General features: G+C 44.0%; 1 protein-coding gene across 1 annotated transcript in view; it reads left to right on the forward strand.

Moving 5' to 3' along the window:
• Positions 1-17,511, forward strand: part of LOC110488661 (protein diaphanous homolog 1) — a 67,991-nt gene that overhangs the window by 37,896 nt on the left and 12,584 nt on the right. Inside the window, 8 exon segments of the mRNA XM_036942773.2 lie at positions 5,595-5,621; positions 12,863-13,024; positions 13,324-13,425; positions 13,559-13,773; positions 14,276-14,479; positions 14,584-14,800; positions 15,029-15,147; positions 15,818-15,934. Of these exon segments, the coding sequence (XP_036798668.2) occupies positions 5,595-5,621; positions 12,863-13,024; positions 13,324-13,425; positions 13,559-13,773; positions 14,276-14,479; positions 14,584-14,800; positions 15,029-15,147; positions 15,818-15,934 (1,163 nt within the window).

Consider the following 17,511-nt stretch of genomic DNA (forward strand, 5'->3'; position numbering starts at 1 on the left):
TGTGTTTCTGTGTTGACTGAGTATGTTAAGCTTTGGGGTGGTTTTAAGGAAAGCAAACCATTCCATGTCATGTAAAGTGACTGCTGGTGTTATGTTAATGTCTCAGTTGATTTACCAGCATTATTTTTGCCTCTTTTTTTTTTTTTTTTTTTTTTGTTGTGAATGATCATTACCATTCTGTGTTCGTCATGTGTTAGTTGTGTGTATGCTTGTCTCTCTTCTCTCTCTGTCAAGTTGTTTATCTCTCAACGAGTGTTTGATCATGTGTAAACAGTCAAGTGTTCCTCAGGGACAAAGTACGCAATGTAGCCACGTGTAACACACCTAGGCCTAACCAGTGGCTGCCTGCCTTAAGGCACACAGCAGCATCCTGACAACACCGGACACGCGCGAGTCTGCGCACGACCAGTTTGGATGGAATGGTTGAATAACATGCATGTGTAAATGTTATTTTGCAACGCAAACGCAAGTAACGCAAGCGGTGTGTTCAGCATGTAACACGCGCACTAGTGTTGCACGGCGTATCGAAACCTCTGTATTTTTCACACAAAAAAAAATGAAACTGCTCGATACTCTAATTTTTTTACGTTCAGTACTTCTGTCAAATGTCTAAGGTGAATGAGAGGCTCAAGTCGGTCTATCAGAGCAAAGTGCCCACTCCACTTGTTCAATCATCGCTAGAGCTTTCTGGGTTGCGTTATCTCCCCACTGATGCTGCGTGGACGTTAACACACTGGAATAATGCACCGACAGTATGTAGGAGTGTTAAAACTGTTCATTACTGTTGTCGCAGAACAATGCCCATACAGGCTAGAACACTTTTGCAAAGCAAGACACCGGTGGCTTCCACCTTTTTAATTGTAGGGTAACTTTCCCTGCTAGCTTACAGCTGAAGCAACATCAGTTCACTCTACCCTGGTACTTTGTTTGTTGTTTGTGATAATATGCAAACCGTAAAAGCAAAATATGCTGATTGTCACAAAAAAACGAATTCGTCTCCCGTCTGGTTTCCACCATGTTGCATACCCACAAGGTCAGATTCCACAGCCGCATTCTGCCTTGCACATGTCATTACTTAGACAGCGCACACTTTTATAAAATAAGTGATTGCTTCTTCTATGCCAATATTGTTGCTCAATAAAATGTTCTCTTAGCAGTTGCTATTAAAATAAGTCGTAAACAGAAGGGATTGTTTGTCATGTGTAGCCCCGTGAAATCAGCTAAAACCAGCTCAACTCACCTATTGAATAATACGCATTCACCTGTAATGTGACTAGGCCTGACTTTTTGTCGCTGTATTGTGTTGGTGTCGTTTTGGAATCGAGTGTCATGACGGTATCGCGTATCGTGATACTAAACCTGGTATCGAAGTCCATTCTGGTATCGTGACAACACTAATACACCATGTTGGAATAAAGAAGGATGTGATTTCCTAGATCTCCCCTCGGGACTGATAGTGAGTCAGGTTTCACTATGTTACTGACTTCCCGTGGTATCTGTGAACAGGAAGTGTTGTGTCACTTGTGTACGGGCGTGTCGCCTGCTAGAGAACCCCTCCCGGTGACATCATCCCTCACCGCTCAGCGGAGCACAGCCGCCACCAGGGAGCCATGGCAATGCTGCAAACACTCACATCAACAGCCACAGTGGAGATAACAACATGCACAATCTCCCTCTATCCATCCCTCTCCAAAATAGTCATTTTCTCCTTAATAGGTATGTAACTAGCAGTAGTATAAACCGTGGTCTAAACTGGACTTTGTTTTTCAGAAGGAAACACCAAGTGTGTGTGTGAGAGAGAGAGATCACAGGTGCAATAAAGGTGTTATTCCTTAATCATTCAGTTGGTCAGTTAAGTTACTGTGACATTACTCTGACCTCTGCTTGTCTCTAAAGGGAAGTGAGTAATGGTTCAAGTGTGTGTAATAACACATCTCAACACGGGCTCTTTTTCTCTCTTTCTCTTCGATTTCTCAATCTGCTCTCTTGCTTTCTTTGTCCCTCTCGCTCAGCATAGCTGTCACACACACACACACACACACACACACAGAGTGCTGTCTTATGGTTCTGGGTGGGAGCTGTACATTAGTAGTGACAGTGCTGTGAAGAGAGGCTGACTGGCTCATTATGTTCTTGTCACAAGCCAAGCGCTTAAATGCTGACTTCCACTACGTTTCCTAGGAACCACAAGAACCAAATACATTTCTTCTGCTCTTTTGGTTCTGTGCTTCTTTTTGTCTTTGTTTAATGATGGTCCTTTGGGAACTCTGTGTGGTTTTCCGGGCAAGTGCCTGTAAAGCAGGGTACTTTTTAGAAGGATAATTACACAGCACTTGTGTGTGTGTGGTGATCCTCTTTGTGAAGTTCTCACAAGGAAAGCAGCCTGTTCTCATCTCTTTCTAATTACTCCGAGTTAAGCTGGTGGCCTGACCTGACAGTGTGAAGGCTATGTGTGGTGGGGGGAATATAACTTTGGACATTTTCTCCTATCTCTCTCTCATATACACACTCTGTTTCCTGTGTGATTACCCAGAGTTCTTTGTGTCTGTATTCTCACGTTCAGGCCTTGTGGGTTAAATGGCACCATCATGGCATCAGCTGTTTTTAGAATGGCTGCGTCAGGGTAACAAGTGCTTTCATAAATGCATGGCTCGGGCCTCGTTTCACAAGAGCATTGTACAATAAGCTTTCTCTTAACGACCCAGCCTTAACGCATGTTAATTTACATATCGGATTTCATTGTCCAACATCAGTTTTACAATTTCTTCATTTTTGTGGCCACCTAGAGTAATGATTTGCTTTTCAACAAAACCTTTCATGTTGGTATAAGAACATCGTACTACTTTATTTTATTACGACTTTACAGGCTGTTTTCTATTCTGTTCATATGAATTACGATCATCTATAGATGGTATTTTGAGCACCGCGGGTGGATGCCCTATTACGTTACGCACCCAATGCATATGGATGTCCGGTAAATTCCTATCTTTCCGGTTACGTTGTCTGGCTCAATTTCTGACGGAAACGTTGAGCTGCGTGTTTGCGCCCGCACTTGTTGTCGTCGATGTAGCCTAAGCGGAAACCCCCCAGTAGAGGGGATCAGGATCCGTGTTCACTGCAGGAGACGAACACCAATTGGTCATCACACTGACCTGTATAAGAATTAGGCCCAGGACGATACCACTATCGCAGTATTTTTGTATTCCTTGCCAAAAATGAAAGCACGAAGCAGGTCCTTTGTGTGCTGTAGCTTTGAAAATGCATTTATGTGGCCACATAATGTTTGTTTCCGTCATTAGAGGATATTCACATTGTGTACTATAGAAGAACAGCACTACACAGGTAGTCTCCATTACCAGCTCTTTGGCTGCTTCCCAAATAGCACCCTGTGTGATAACATCTATCATGTGAACAAGAATGTGCAGTGTCGGCCTTTTTGTTTGTGTATGTGCCCATGAGTGTGTTTGAATACACATCAGTTTAACGGTTGAGCCCTCGTGAGTTCACGCGTATTGTTAACCTATAGAGGTTGGATAACTGGGGTGCTGCATATTAAAACGTGTGTGTGTGTGTGTGTGTGTGTGTGTGTGTGTGTGTGTGTGTGTGTGTGTGTGTGTGTGTGTTTTGAGGGAGGTAGGTTGACTCCCGTTCCATTCCTTTGACATTTGTGAGCCACAAGTTCCTCATACCATGTCTGGTATTTCTTAAAGGGTAGCAGTTAATGTCAGCCCAAAACCATAGAAATAGAATGGAGCAGACGTCCAACACATCACGACTCCTATTCAGTCTAGCTGCAGACCTAATAGTTCTTTGATGAGGGTCATAATGGCTGGGACCGGGATGGCAGACATCAATCTGAATGTGTTCCCAAAGTACTTGTGTGAAAGTTACCAGAAGGTAATATAGGCTTGGGCGGTATACCGGGTATTTGGAAAAAGTCACGGGATGTTTTTTTTTTCAATACCGTTGAAACTATTTATTTGAAGTTTAAAAAAAAATATTTTAAAAAAAATAATATTTGTAGCTACTTTTTAAGTAAATACTTGCAGTCAACGTGTGCTATACGTTAGGAGATAAAGAAGATTGCGTACTTTATTTCACCTGTCACATCATTTTTCATGATGAAGCCTACTGGTTGTCCCCAGTCACGTGGTGTTTGTTTACAAGCACACAATGACAAGAGACTAGAGCCTTGTGAGTCACAGTATGGAATTTACAACTAAATGTTTGACAGCTAGATATCTTGTAACTATTTAGTTAACTGTCTAAAATGTGCTAAATGCTCTGCAGTTGTGCATTTGGTCTGCTAATTTAGTAGCTAGTTAGCTATCTAGCTAAGTGTGGTTAGCTTCTTTCAAAATCAAGCATTCTGGACAGATTTTTCTCTTCAACCCGACCCACCTGCATAGAATGAATTGCTACAGAGAGCCGATCAGTGACCAGCCAAGTAACATCATTTATTTAATTGTTTTTATGATCTCCAAAGTAGTAGGCTATTATCCCCCCCTGCATAAACATGTATTTATCTGCCTATTCAACATTTGGATAAAGTAACCATTTTATTTATTTTTTTACAATGAGAAAAGGCACAGTTGACAAATCAAATCACTTTGATAAAGAGCCTTCTAATTAGACTTCTTACCTAATTAAAGCCTATATCCGACATATATCCTATATCCGACAACCTAGGAAGGCTGGCTCAGAGAGAGATGAGAGGTGTGTGTGTGTGTGTGTTCCTCTGTTTGTCTTCCCCTGAAGGTTGACTTTATAAAGCCGTTGAACATGTTGAGCCTAGGTTGTTGTTCAGTGTGTGTTCTGTGGCCTGTGACCCTCTGGGTGGCTGCTGATTGGCTCCAGATGCTGGCATGTGGGACAGTCATTATGGGCCATGTTTGGAAGCACCGTTACAGAGATCATGCATCTTATTTCTGGCTTATCTTTTGCAGTTATGTAGAATGCAAACATAGGAAGTGAGGAACTTGCCCCATAAGCTTTCCATAGTTGTGTTTCGATTTGTGTGTGATCTTCAGCGCCACCTGGTGTTGGCCAATTATCAATTGAGACCCTGCCTTCACTAAGCTATTCATTGGTGTAGCCTGACACCTTGTGGCAAGGATTTGCTAGTGCAATTGTACTGTCATTCTACCTGTCAAAAAAAATCTGAAATCCCCTAATCGCAAAATAAAATGGATCAATCCCTGCATGTGGAATTGTTCAGATGATCCATGACGTCGTACAAGAGGAATTAGTGAGCTAATCTAAGTGTGTATGTTCTTGATTGATCCAGTGTGTAATGTGTAACTGTGTTTAATGAAGTAGTCTGTTATTGTGATATTGATCTACCTGTAGCCTATTCCCCTCTGTCCGCAATGATTAATGATGACCTTTGTAGAGACGTTCCCTGTCTGATCCTAATTGATCCTTTCCTCTCTCCCCCACTCCCTCTCTTTCTCTCCTTCTGTCTGTCCCTTAATCCCTCCCTCGATCTCCCCGTATCCCTCAATGTCTCCCTCTTCCCCTGTTCAATCTCCCTATTTCTTTCTTTCACTCGTTCTCTCAACCCCCCCACTCCTCCCCCTCCCCTCTCTGTACAGAAACTCAAACGGCTGATTCCTGATGAGGTAGGTTGTGTGTGTGTTTGTGTGTGCCCACATCCCAGTCATAATCATCTGACTGTCTTTGTTGCATCTCATCTCACCCTGTAGTCCACTACTAACCCCTCCCCATGCCCCTCTATCCATACCACACTACAACCCCCATGAGCCTGGTTGTTGCAGTAACACCCCATAATAACTCAACCATGTTGTCTGTACTACTCACCCTGGTTGTATCGACACATACTGTTGAATGGTGCCTGCCTGTCCGTCTGTGCCTCCCTGACTCAGTGGTTCGTCTGAAGGGCCGGCCTAGGTTACAGGTTGGGTCTGGGTTGGGGGGTTGTAGGTAGGTTAGGCCCAGGGCAGGAAGGGGTTAAACAAGCTATGATCTCACAGGAAGTCTGCTACTCAAAGGTTATTTTACTTTAAATGTATTTAACCTTTTTCTTTAACTAGGCAAGTCAGTTTAAGAACGACTGCCTACCCCGGTATTTACGGTATTACTGGTTTAGCACACAAGTCAGTTTAAGAACGACTGCCTACCCCGGTATTTACGGTATTACTGGTTTAGCACACAAGTCAGTTTAAGAACGACTGCCTACCCCGGTATTTACGGTATTACTGGTTTAGCACACAAGTCAGTTTAAGAACGACTGCCTAATCCGGTATTTACGGTATTACTGGTTTAGCACACAAGTAAGTTTAAGAACGACTGCCTACCCCGGTATTTACGGTATTACTGGTTTAGCACACAAGTCAGTTTAAGAACGACTGCCTACCCCGGTATTTACGGTATTACTGGTTTAGCACACAAGTCAGTTTAAGAACGACTGCCTACCCCGGTATTTACGGTATTACTGGTTTAGCACACAAGTCAGTTTAAGAACGACTGCCTACCCCGGTATTTACGGTATTACTGGTTTAGCACACAAGGTGTGCGGCAAATGATGCAAAAAAAAGCCCATTGGGCCTCTATTACCAGAATGCTAACAGAATTAGCCCAAGTAATAGCGAATTTCCATGGAGGCTGCTAGCGTAAGAGCACAAATAAAAATAAACAAATTGCAAAGACAAGCAATCCAGCTCATGAAGTTATACACTTCATGGCCAAAAGTATGTGGACACACCTATTTCAGCCACACCCGTTGCTGACCGGTGTATAAAACTGAGCACACCGCCATGCAATCTCCATAGACAAACATTGGCAGCATAATGGCCCGTACTGAAGAGCTCAGTGACTTACAAAGTGGCACCGTCATAGGATGGCACCTTTCCAACAAGTCAGTTCATCAAATTTCTGAGCTAGAGCTGCTCCGGTCAACTCTAAGTACTGTTATTGTGAAGTGGAAATGTCTAGGAGCCACAACGGCTCTACTGCGAAGTGGTAGCCCACACAAGCTCAGAGAACGGGATTGCTGAAACTGGAGGCCGACCGATTAATCAGAATAGCCGATTATTTAGGGCCATTTTCAAGTTTTCATAACAATCGGAAATCGGTATTTGTGGACACAGAATTTTTATTTGTATTTATTTTTTTTTTTTACCACCTTTATTTAACTAGGCAAGTCAGTTAAGAACATATCTTATTTTCAATGACGGCCTAGGAACGGTGGGTTAACTGCCTTGTTCAGGGGCAGAACGGCAGATTTGTACCTTGTCAGCTCGGGGATTCAATCTTGTAACCTTAGATTAACTAGTCCAACGCTCTAACCACCTGCCTTACATTGCACTCCACGAGGAGCCTGCCTGTTACGCGAATGCAGTAAGAAGTCACGGTAAGTTGCTAGCTAGCATTAAACTTATCTTATAAAAAACAATCAATCAATCAATCATAATCAGTAGTTAACTACACATGGTTGATGATATTACTAGTTTATCTAGCGTGTCCTGCGTGGCTTATAATCGATGCGGTGCGCATTTGCGAAAAAGGACTGTCGTTGCTCCAATAAACATCATAAACATCAATGCCTTTCTTAAAATCAATACACAAGTATATATTTTTAAACCTGCATATTTAGTTGATATTGCCTGCTAAAATGTATTTTAACTAGGGAAATTGTGTCACTTCTCTTGCAACAGAGTCAGGGTATATGCAGCAGTTTGGGCCGCCTGGCTCGTTGCGAACTGTGTGAAGATGATTTCTTCCTAACAAAGACAGCCAACTTCGCCGAACGGGGGATGATTTAACAAAAGCGCATTTGCGAAAAAAGCACAATCGTTGCACGAATGTACCTAACCATTAACATCAATGCCTTCCTTAAAATCAATACACAGAAGTATATATTTTTAAACCTGCATATTTATTAACCAGGTGAAATTGTCACTTCTCTTGCATTCATTGCACGCAGAGTCAGGGTATATGCAACAGTTTGGGCTGCCTGGCTCGTTGCGAACTAATTTTTTGCCAGAATTTTACATAATTATGACATAACATCGAAGGTTGTGCAATGTAACAGGATTTTTTAGACTTGGATGCCACCCGTTAGATAAAATACGTAACGGTTCTGTATTTCACTGAAGAATAAATGTTTTTTTTTTCTTCGAGATGATAGTTTCCGGATTCGACCATATTAATGACCGAAGGCTCGTATTTCTGTGTGTTATTATGTTATAATTATGTCTATGATTTGATAGAGCAGTCTGACTGAGCGGTGGTAGGCAGCAGCAGGCTCGTAAGCATTCATTCAAATAGCACTTTTGTGTGTTTTGCCAGCAGCTCTCGCAATGCTTCATGCGTCACTTGCTCTGAGACTTGGAGTAGTTGTTCCCCTTGCTCTGCATGGGTAACGCTGCGTCCAGGGTGGCTGTTGTCGATGTGTTCCTGGTTCGAGCCCAGGTAGGAGCGAGGAGAGGGACGGAAGCTATACTGTTACACTGGCAATACTAAAGTGCCTATAAGAAGATCCAATAGTCAAAGGTTAAATGAAATACAAATGGTATAGAGGGAAATAGTCCTATAATTCCTATAATAACTACAACCCAAAACTACTTACCTGGGAATATTGAAGACTCATGTTAAAAGGAACCACCAGCTTTCATATGTTCTCATGTTCTGAGCAAGGAACTTAAACGTTAGCTTTCTTACATGGCACATATTGCACTTTTACTTTCTTCTCCAACACTTTGTTTTTGCATTATTTAAACCAAATTGAACATGTTTCATAATTTATTTGAGGCTAAATTAATTTTATTGATGTATTATATTAAGTTAAAATAAGTGTTCATTCAGTATTGTTGTAATTGTCACTATTACAAATAAATACATTTTAAAAGAATTGGCCGATTTTAATCGGTATCGGCTTTTTTTGGTCCTCCAATAATCGTTATCGGCGTTGAAAAATCATAATCGGTTGACCTCTAGCTGAAACGTGTTGTGCTTAAATTGTATGCCCTTGGTTGCAACGCTCACTACCAAATTCCAACGCTCACTACCAAATTCCAAACTGATTCCGGAAGCCACGTTAGCACAAGAACTGTTCGTCTGGAGCTTCATGAAATAGGATTCCATGGCCGAGCAGCCGCACACAAGCCTAAGATCACAATGCCAAGCGCCAGCCAGGAAAATGCTACCTGCCCCAATGCACAGTGTCAACTGTAAAGTTTGGTGGAGGAGGAATAATGCTCTGGGGCTGTTTTTCATGGTTCGGGAAATCTTAACGCTACAGCGTACAATGCCATTTTAGACGATTCTGTGCTTCCAACTTTGTGGCAAAAGTTTTGGGAAGGCCCTTTTCTTTTTCAGCATGACCATGCCCCCAAGCACGAAGTGAGGTCCTTACAGAAATGGTTTGTCGATCGGTTTGGAAGAACTTGACTGGCCTGCACCTCAACCCCATCAAACACTTTTGGGATGAATAGGAATGCCGACTGCGAGCCAGGCCTGATCGCCCGACATTATTGTGTCATCTCACTAATGCTCTCGTGGCTGAATGGAAGCATCAATTTTACAACATCTAGTGGGGAATGCCTTCCCAGAAGAGTGGAGGCTGTTATAGCAGCAAAGGTGGGGACCAACTACATATTAATGCCCGTGATTTTGGAATGAGATGTTCAACGAGCAGGTGTCCACAAACTTCTGTGTATAGCCATGTAGTGTGTATACTGTATACAGTGCATTTGGAAAGTATACAGACCCCTTCACTTTTCCCACATTTTTTAGGTTAGATCCTTATTCTAAAATTGATTAAATTGTTGTTTTCTTCAATTGTCACAATACCCCATAATGACAAAGCAAAAACAGGTTTTAAAAAATGTGTAATTTATTTTAAAACTTTCATAAAAAAACAAATCAAATTTACATAAGTATTCAGACTCTTTACTCAGTACTTTGTTGAAGCACCTATGGCAGCGATTACAGCCTCGAGTCTTCTTGCAAATGACGCTGCAAGTTTGGCACACCTGTATTTGGGGGGTTTCTCCCATTCTTCTCTGCAGATCCTCTCAAGCTCTGTCAGGTTGGATGGGGAGTGTTGCTGGGCAGCTATTTTCAGGTCTCTCCAGAGATGTTCGTTCGGGATCAAGTCCGGGCTGGGCCACTCAAGGACATTCAGAGACTTGCCCGAAAGCAACTCCTGCGTTGGCTTGGCTGTGTGCTTAGGATTGTTGTCCTGTTTGAAGGTGAACCTTCGCCCCGGTCTGAGGTCCTGAGCACTCTGGAGCAGGTTTTGATCAAGGATCTCTCTGTACTTTGCTCCGTTCATCTTTCCCTCGATCCTGACTAGTCTCCCAGTCCCTGCCGCTGAAAACATCTCCACAGCGTGATACTGCCACCACCATGCTTCACCGCAGGGATGGCGCCAGGTTTCTTCCAGACGTGGCGCTTGCCGCTAAGGCCAGAGTTCAATCTTGGTTTCATCAGACCAGAGAATCTTATTTCTCGTGGTCTGAGAGTCTTTAGGTGCTTTTGATAACAGCCCACTTGGAGTTTATGTTTATGTGCCTTTTTACTGAGGAGTGGCTTCCGTGCGGCCACTCTCTCGGCCTGATTGGTGTAGTGCTGCAGATATGGTTGTCCTTCTGGAAGGTTCTCCCATATCCACAGAGGAACTCTGGAGCTCTGTCAGTGTGATCATCGGGTACTTTGTCACCTCCCTGACCAAGGCCCTTCTCCCCCGATTGCTCAGTTTGGCCGGGCAGCCAGCTCTAGGAAGAGTCTTGGTGGTTCCAAACTTCTTCAATTTAAGAATGATGGAGGCCACTGTGTTCTTGGAGACTTTCAATGCTGCAGACATTTTTTTGATACCCTTCCCCAAATCTGTGTCGACACAATCCTGGCTCGGAGCTCTACAGTCAATTCCTTCGACCTCATGGCTTTTGCTCTGACCTGCACTGTCAACTGTGGGATCTTATGTAGACAGGTTTGGGCCTTTCCAAATCATGTCCAGTCCATTAAATTTCCACAGGTGGACTCCAATCAAGTAGAAACATCTCACGGATGATCAATGGAAACAGGATTTACCTGAGCTCAATTTTGAGTCTCATTGTAAAGGGACTGAATACTTATGTGAATAAGGTATTTCAGATTGTTATTATTTTTTGTAATACATTTGCAAATATATATAAACCTGTTTTCGCTTTGTCAATATGGGGTATTGTCTGTAGATTGCTGAGGATTTTTTTGTTTAATCCATTTTAAAATGAGGCTGTAACGTAACAAAGTGGAAAAGGTCCAGGGGTCTGAATACTTTCCGAAGGCACTATAGGTGGGAGGAACCAAATTTCATTTTTTTTTACTGGTTCGAATCCCTGAGCCCACTAGGTTAATAATCTGCCAATGTGCCCTTGAGCAAGGCCCTTACCCCTAATTGCTCCTGTATGTCACTTTGGATGAGAGCGTCTGCTAAATTACTAAAATATACATGCGAACTTAGGGGTAGGGTAGCATTAACTCAGAATTCTTTGTTTTTTTTATTCAGGTAAACAATATAAAACCCATAATATCTTGCTGCGTCTTGTAAACCTATTTCTAAAGTGCTTCTGTCATTTCTGCTCGGCATCAGACTTATTTTGTGCTTCAGTTGCACTTATCCACTTAGGTGAGAATTCACAAACAGGCATTCTATCAGCAGATAGAGCTCTGACTGATGTGCAACTTTTCTCTGATGCTTTTCTGTGTAGCCAGCCTTATTTTCTCCTGTAAAATGCAAGCTTAACTTTAAGCAAAACATTAGAAAATGCAGCTGGCTACATTCTCTCGTCTCATAAACATTAGACATATGGTGGCCATGCATCGTTTTTGCAAAAAAAATGCCAAGATTTCTCAATGTAAACTAATTTACTTGTGTGGCTGCCAGCCAAGAACGCAATCTGCTTTATCTCGTAACGTATTGCACAAGTTGAGTGCAGGTATTTACTTAATAAAGATCCTCCCCCTTTTTGTCAATTTTCACCTAAAGTAACATACCCAAATCTAACTGCCTGTAGCTCAGGACCTGAAGGAAGGACATGCATATTCTTGATACCATTTGAAAGGAAACACTTTGAAGTTTGTGGAAATGTGAAATTAATGTAGGACAATATAACACATTAGATCTGGTAAAAGATAATACAAAGGGAAAAAAGCATGTGTTTTGAAATGCAAGCGAGAGACCATAATGTATTATTCCAGCCCAGGTGAAATTAAAATTTTGGCCACTAGATGGCAGCAGTGTATGCACATTTTTAGACTGATCAAATTAACTATTGCATATCTGTTCAAAATGTTATATCAAGACGGGCCAAATGTGCTTAATTGGTTTATTAGTACATTTTCAAGTTCATAATTGTGCACTCCCCTTAAACAATACCATGGTATTCTTTCACTGTAATAGCTACTGTAAATCAGACAGTGCAGTTAGATTAACACATTAATCACATTAGCCTGTGTTAGGTTAACTGTCCCGTAGAGTTTAAAGTGGCTACCAATATGAGTGTAATGGAAAAACTTCTAATAAATAGTTTCAACGGTTTTGATGATATTGAAAAGCCTTCCAGTGGCTATTTCCAAGTACCCCGGTAAACAGTATGTGGTATGAACTGGTATGTTGATGACATCACCCTGTGACCCTGCTTCATTTTATTCTAGCACACACATGAGTGAAGCTGAACGTTTTTCACAGTGATATTTAGTCATTTATGACGTCTGAATGTCCAATGGAATCTGATGCCCAATTCCAAATCAACCTCTTTGCCCTGACCTATCCAATCCACAGGGTTGGGGTTGAACTGGGATAACCCTCATATCTCCCTGTGTGACCTCTGACCACTCTCCTTTGACCCCCCTGCAGTTGGAGCGTTTCACCAGCATGAGGATGAAGAAGGACAAGGAGAAGCCTCATGCAGCCGGGCAGCGCCACTCCAACGCTGCCCACTACGAGGTTCCTACCCAGGGGACCATGCTGCATGACCACCCTGACGAATACGTCCTGGAACTCTTCGAACAGATGCTGGTGAGAGAGAAGAGGGTTAAAGAAAGAGACAATGATTGTCTACTGGGTGTGGACTACAGGCTATTTGTCTGTATCTTTTGGGACGCTGACTTAAATGTATCTCTCTGTCTCCCCCCCCTCCCCCCCCCCTCTCTCTCTCTCCCCTCCCCCTCTCTCTTTCTTTCCCCCCCTCTCTCTTTCTCTTCTCTCTCGCTCTCTCTCCCCTCCCCCTCTCTTTCTCTTCCCTCTCGCTCGCTCTCCCTCCCCTCCCTTTCTCGCTTGCTCTCCCCCCTCTCTTTCCCCCTGCTCTCTCTCTCCAGGTGGATATGAACTTGAACGAGGAGAAGCAGCGGCCTCTGCGGGCGAAAGACATCGTCATCAAACGAGAGATGGTGTCTCAGTACCTCCACACGTCCAAAGCTGTGAGTAACAAAGGTTGAGGTACTGGGATCAGTCATACCTTCATAACATACACAGTAGACCTGGAGCAGCGGTAACTTGTCCTCTTTATGTCCTTTTACACTACTGCCGTGTGTGTGTGTGTGTGTGAGCTAGGGTCAGAACCAGAAGGAGAGCTCCAAGTCAGCCATGATATACATCCAGGAGCTGAGGACTGAGCCCAGAGACGCACAGCTCCTGAGCTGTCTGGAATCACTCCGGGTCTCCCTCAACAACAACCCTGTCAGCTGGGTGCAGAACTTTGGAGACGAGGGCCTGGTTCTGCTGCTCAACATCATGAGGAAAATCCAGGAGGAGAAGGACGAGTACCCGTAAGATATATCAAGCTCCTGTTACCCCTTTTACCTACCTAGCTACCCCTGTACCCCCTCTAACCCCCTTTTACATGAACCTTTACTCCAGGAGGAAAGAGACCAGTACCCGGAAGTAGGCTTTATTAAATCAGTTTTCTCTTTTTGCCTGATTCCATAGATTTTTCCCCCCAACAAAATTCCTCGTCTGTTGACCTTTTCCAGGTTTCCGTTTCCTCCAGTTCTTTCAAGTTTTCACTCAAATGACACTTTGTAAAATAGAACAACAACTTAATTTGGTGTTGTAAGTCCACAACAATGTTTTAACCACATCAGAAGACTACTTTGTTGTTGTTGTTGTTGAAATGTAGATTTGGTTGGTGTACTTACCCTTTACATTACAGTGCACACCTAGCAAGAGACTCCTAGAACGCTCCAGTGGATTTGCTACTTGTTTGGTTTGGAAACCCCCTTATGTACAATAACACACCCCCCCCCCCCCCCTCCTCTCTCCTCCGGTTAGAAACATGGGCATGAAGTGTCAACACGAGATTGTGCGCTGTCTCAAAGCCTTCATGAACAACAAGTATGGTCTGAAGGCCATGTTGACGTCTGCCGAGGGCATCCCTCTGCTGGTCCGAGCCATCAACCCCCGGGTCCCTCACATGATGGTGGATGTGGTGAAACTGCTCTCGGCCATCTGCATCCTGGAACACCCTGACAACCTGTAAGTATCTGTTTAGGTGTGTGTGTCTGTGTGTTTGGGAGTGGGAGAATGTGTTTTTGTGTGTGTGTACCTTTCTGTGCATTAATATGTAACGCCGTCTGTAGTCATGAGCGTGTTCTGGAGGCCATCACTGAGGAGGCAGAAAAGCAGGACAATGAGAGGTTTCAGCCACTCCTCTTAGGTATGAACAAGCCCAACATCGCCTTGAAGAATGGCTGTATGCAGCTCATCAACGCTCTCATCAGTCGAGGAGAAGAGCTGGACTACAGGATCCACATCCGCTCAGAGCTGCTGAGACTGGGCCTACGAGACCTGCTGACGGTGAGTCACACAGACAGGTTCCAAACACTCATGTTTACCTGTAGGTTCAGGGAAGTTTGGATTTTTATTGAACCCCCCCTCCAATCTTCAACCCACCTTTCCCTCCCTCTTACTCTCCTCTTCCCCACCCCCCCCCCCCTCCCACCTCCCTCTCTCTCTCCTCCCACCTCCCTCTCTCTCTCTCTCTCTCTCTCTCTCTCTCTCCCTCCTCCTCCCTGGGTCCTGTAGGATATTCGGACCATAGAGAATGAGGAGCTGAGGGTGCAGCTCAGTGTTTTTGACGAGCAGGCCGAGGATGACTCTGATGAACTCCAGGCCCGCCTCAACGACGTGCGCATCGAGATGGAATATCCTTCCACCACCAGGGAGGCTCAAAAAGTCTGTCTATGAAGGGAAGTTACTTTGGTTCAGATGTTAAGGTGATACAAGTTTATCGTATAGCTGTCTCAAGTTGTACCTTATACAGTGCACTACTGTTGATCACGGTCTATAGGGTAGCCCACTCTATAGGGAACAGGGTGCAACCTACCACGGTCTATAGGGTAGCCCACTCTATAGGGAACAGGGTGCAACCTACCAGTCAGGTCACTGTCCTCTAACGTACATTCCTACATTTCACCACCAGGTGGCTCCAAGGTGCCATAATAGTTTCTCACACAAAAGCACAAGGAATTCTTCAGGGCTTTTGTTTTACCTTGTTGATTGCCTTGGCTCTGGTCACCATGACTGAGATGCATTTGATCACAGTAATAAACGGATCAGGAAGCTACTTAGCCTTTGATCAGATACTGATACCAGTCTTTAACAGGGCTTTGTCTTTGCCACATAAATCCTTCACAATATCACACAATGACTACTGCATGTAAAGCGGTAGTAAACTATATTGGAACCAGGTTACTGTAGATTGGGTCGCCTCTAAACACAGTAGTATATCTTATTAGTAGGGATGGATTGATTCAGGGCGTTGATGACTGCTCTGACCACTTGAGGTTGTGGTCCTTAACCATGCGGTCGTACTGACGTGACCGAGGTCTTCCAGATCCTGATGAACACGGTCAAAGACTCCAAGGCCGAAACACACTTCCTGTCTCTGATGCAGCACCTGCTGCTGGTTCGCAACGACTACATGGTCAGGTAAGGGTAATAATATCACACGCTCTCGCTCTCTCACACACACACACACACACACACACACACACCTGCATTACAATCATGGTTAGGTTAAAACCACTACGTTCATTGACTGTGAATGCCTGTAAACAGGGATTGCAGTTTTGACCTCTTCCACTCCCCATGATCTCACAACCTTGACCCTGACCTTGAACCTTGCCTTTTGTTCCCTCCCGCTCTACTACCGTGTGACTCAGAATATATATTGTTGTGATGACCTGGAGGCCACGTATTGCATCGTTCTCCCTCTCCTTTCTGTGCCTCTGTTTCTGGATCTCTCTCTCTCTCTTACTCCTTCTCTTTTCTCCCTCTCCTTTCTGTGCCTCTGTTTCTGGATCTCTCTCTCTCTCTCTCTCTCTCTCTCTTACTCCTTCTCTTTTCTCCCTCTCCTTTCTGTGCCTCTGTTTCTGGATCTCTCTCTCTCTCTCTCTCTCTCTCTCTCTTACTCCTTCTCTTTTCTCCCTCTCCTTTCTGTGCCTCTGTTTCTGGATCTCTCTCTCTCTCTCTCTCTCTCTCTCTCTTACTCCTTCTCTTTTCTCCCTCTCCTTTCTGTGCCTCTGTTTCTGGATCTCTCTCTCTCTCTCTCACTCCTTCTCTTTTCTCCCTCTCCTTTCTGTGCCTCTGTTTCTGGATCTCTCTCTCTCTCTCTCTCGCTCTCTCTCTCTCTCTCTTACTCCTTCTCTTTTCTCCCTCTCCTTTCTGTGCCTATGTTTCTGGATCTCTCTCTCTCTCTCTCTCTCTCTCTCTTACTCCTTCTCTTTTCTCCCTCTCCTTTCTGTGCCTCTGTTTCTGGATCTCTCTCTCTCTCTCTCTCTCTCTTACTCCTTCTCTTTTCTCCCTCTCCTTTCTGTGCCTATGTTTCTGGATCTCTCTCTCTCTCTCTCTCTCTCTCTCTCTCTCTTACTCCTTCTCTTTTCTCCCTCTCCTTTCTGTGCCTCTGTTTCTGGATCTCTCTCTCTCTCTCTCTCTCTCTCTCTCTCTCTTACTCCTTCTCTTTTCTCCCTCTCCTTTCTGTGCCTCTGTTTCTGGATCTCTCTCTCTCTCTCTCTCTCTCTCTCTCTCTCTCTTACTCCTTCTCTTTTCTCCCTCTCCTTTCTGTGCCTCTGTTTCTGGATCTCTCTCTCTCTTACTCCTTCTCTTTTCTCACTCCATCCTTTTTCTACCACTGTTTCTGGATCTCTCTGGACCTCTTCTCTTTCCCCTCTATCTCTCTGTCTTTTTCTCTCCATTTCCTCCCCATTTCCCCATTTCCTGTCTTCTCGGCGCGCCATTTCAAAGCTGTGAAATGAGTGCACGCAGAAGAGGTTTGAATAGAAATGAGCACATTCACCTCCTATCTCCGTAAATATGCTAATGTTCCCCAAAGGCAGTAAGCTTTCACTGTGGAGAGAGGGGCAGGGCGAGGGAAAAGAGCGAGAGAGAAGTCGAGGGTGGAATGAAAGAGGAAAAGAGAGGAGCGAATACGCTGTGGAAGTATGCGACACACACACACTTATTTCCTTCTCTTATTTTCATGGTGCTTTTCTAGGAACAGCCTTACA

The sequence above is a fragment of the Oncorhynchus mykiss genome, chromosome 14, assembly GCF_057628025.1.
Source record: "Oncorhynchus mykiss isolate SJ-2025 chromosome 14, ASM5762802v1, whole genome shotgun sequence".
Lineage (NCBI taxonomy): Eukaryota > Metazoa > Chordata > Actinopteri > Salmoniformes > Salmonidae > Oncorhynchus > Oncorhynchus mykiss.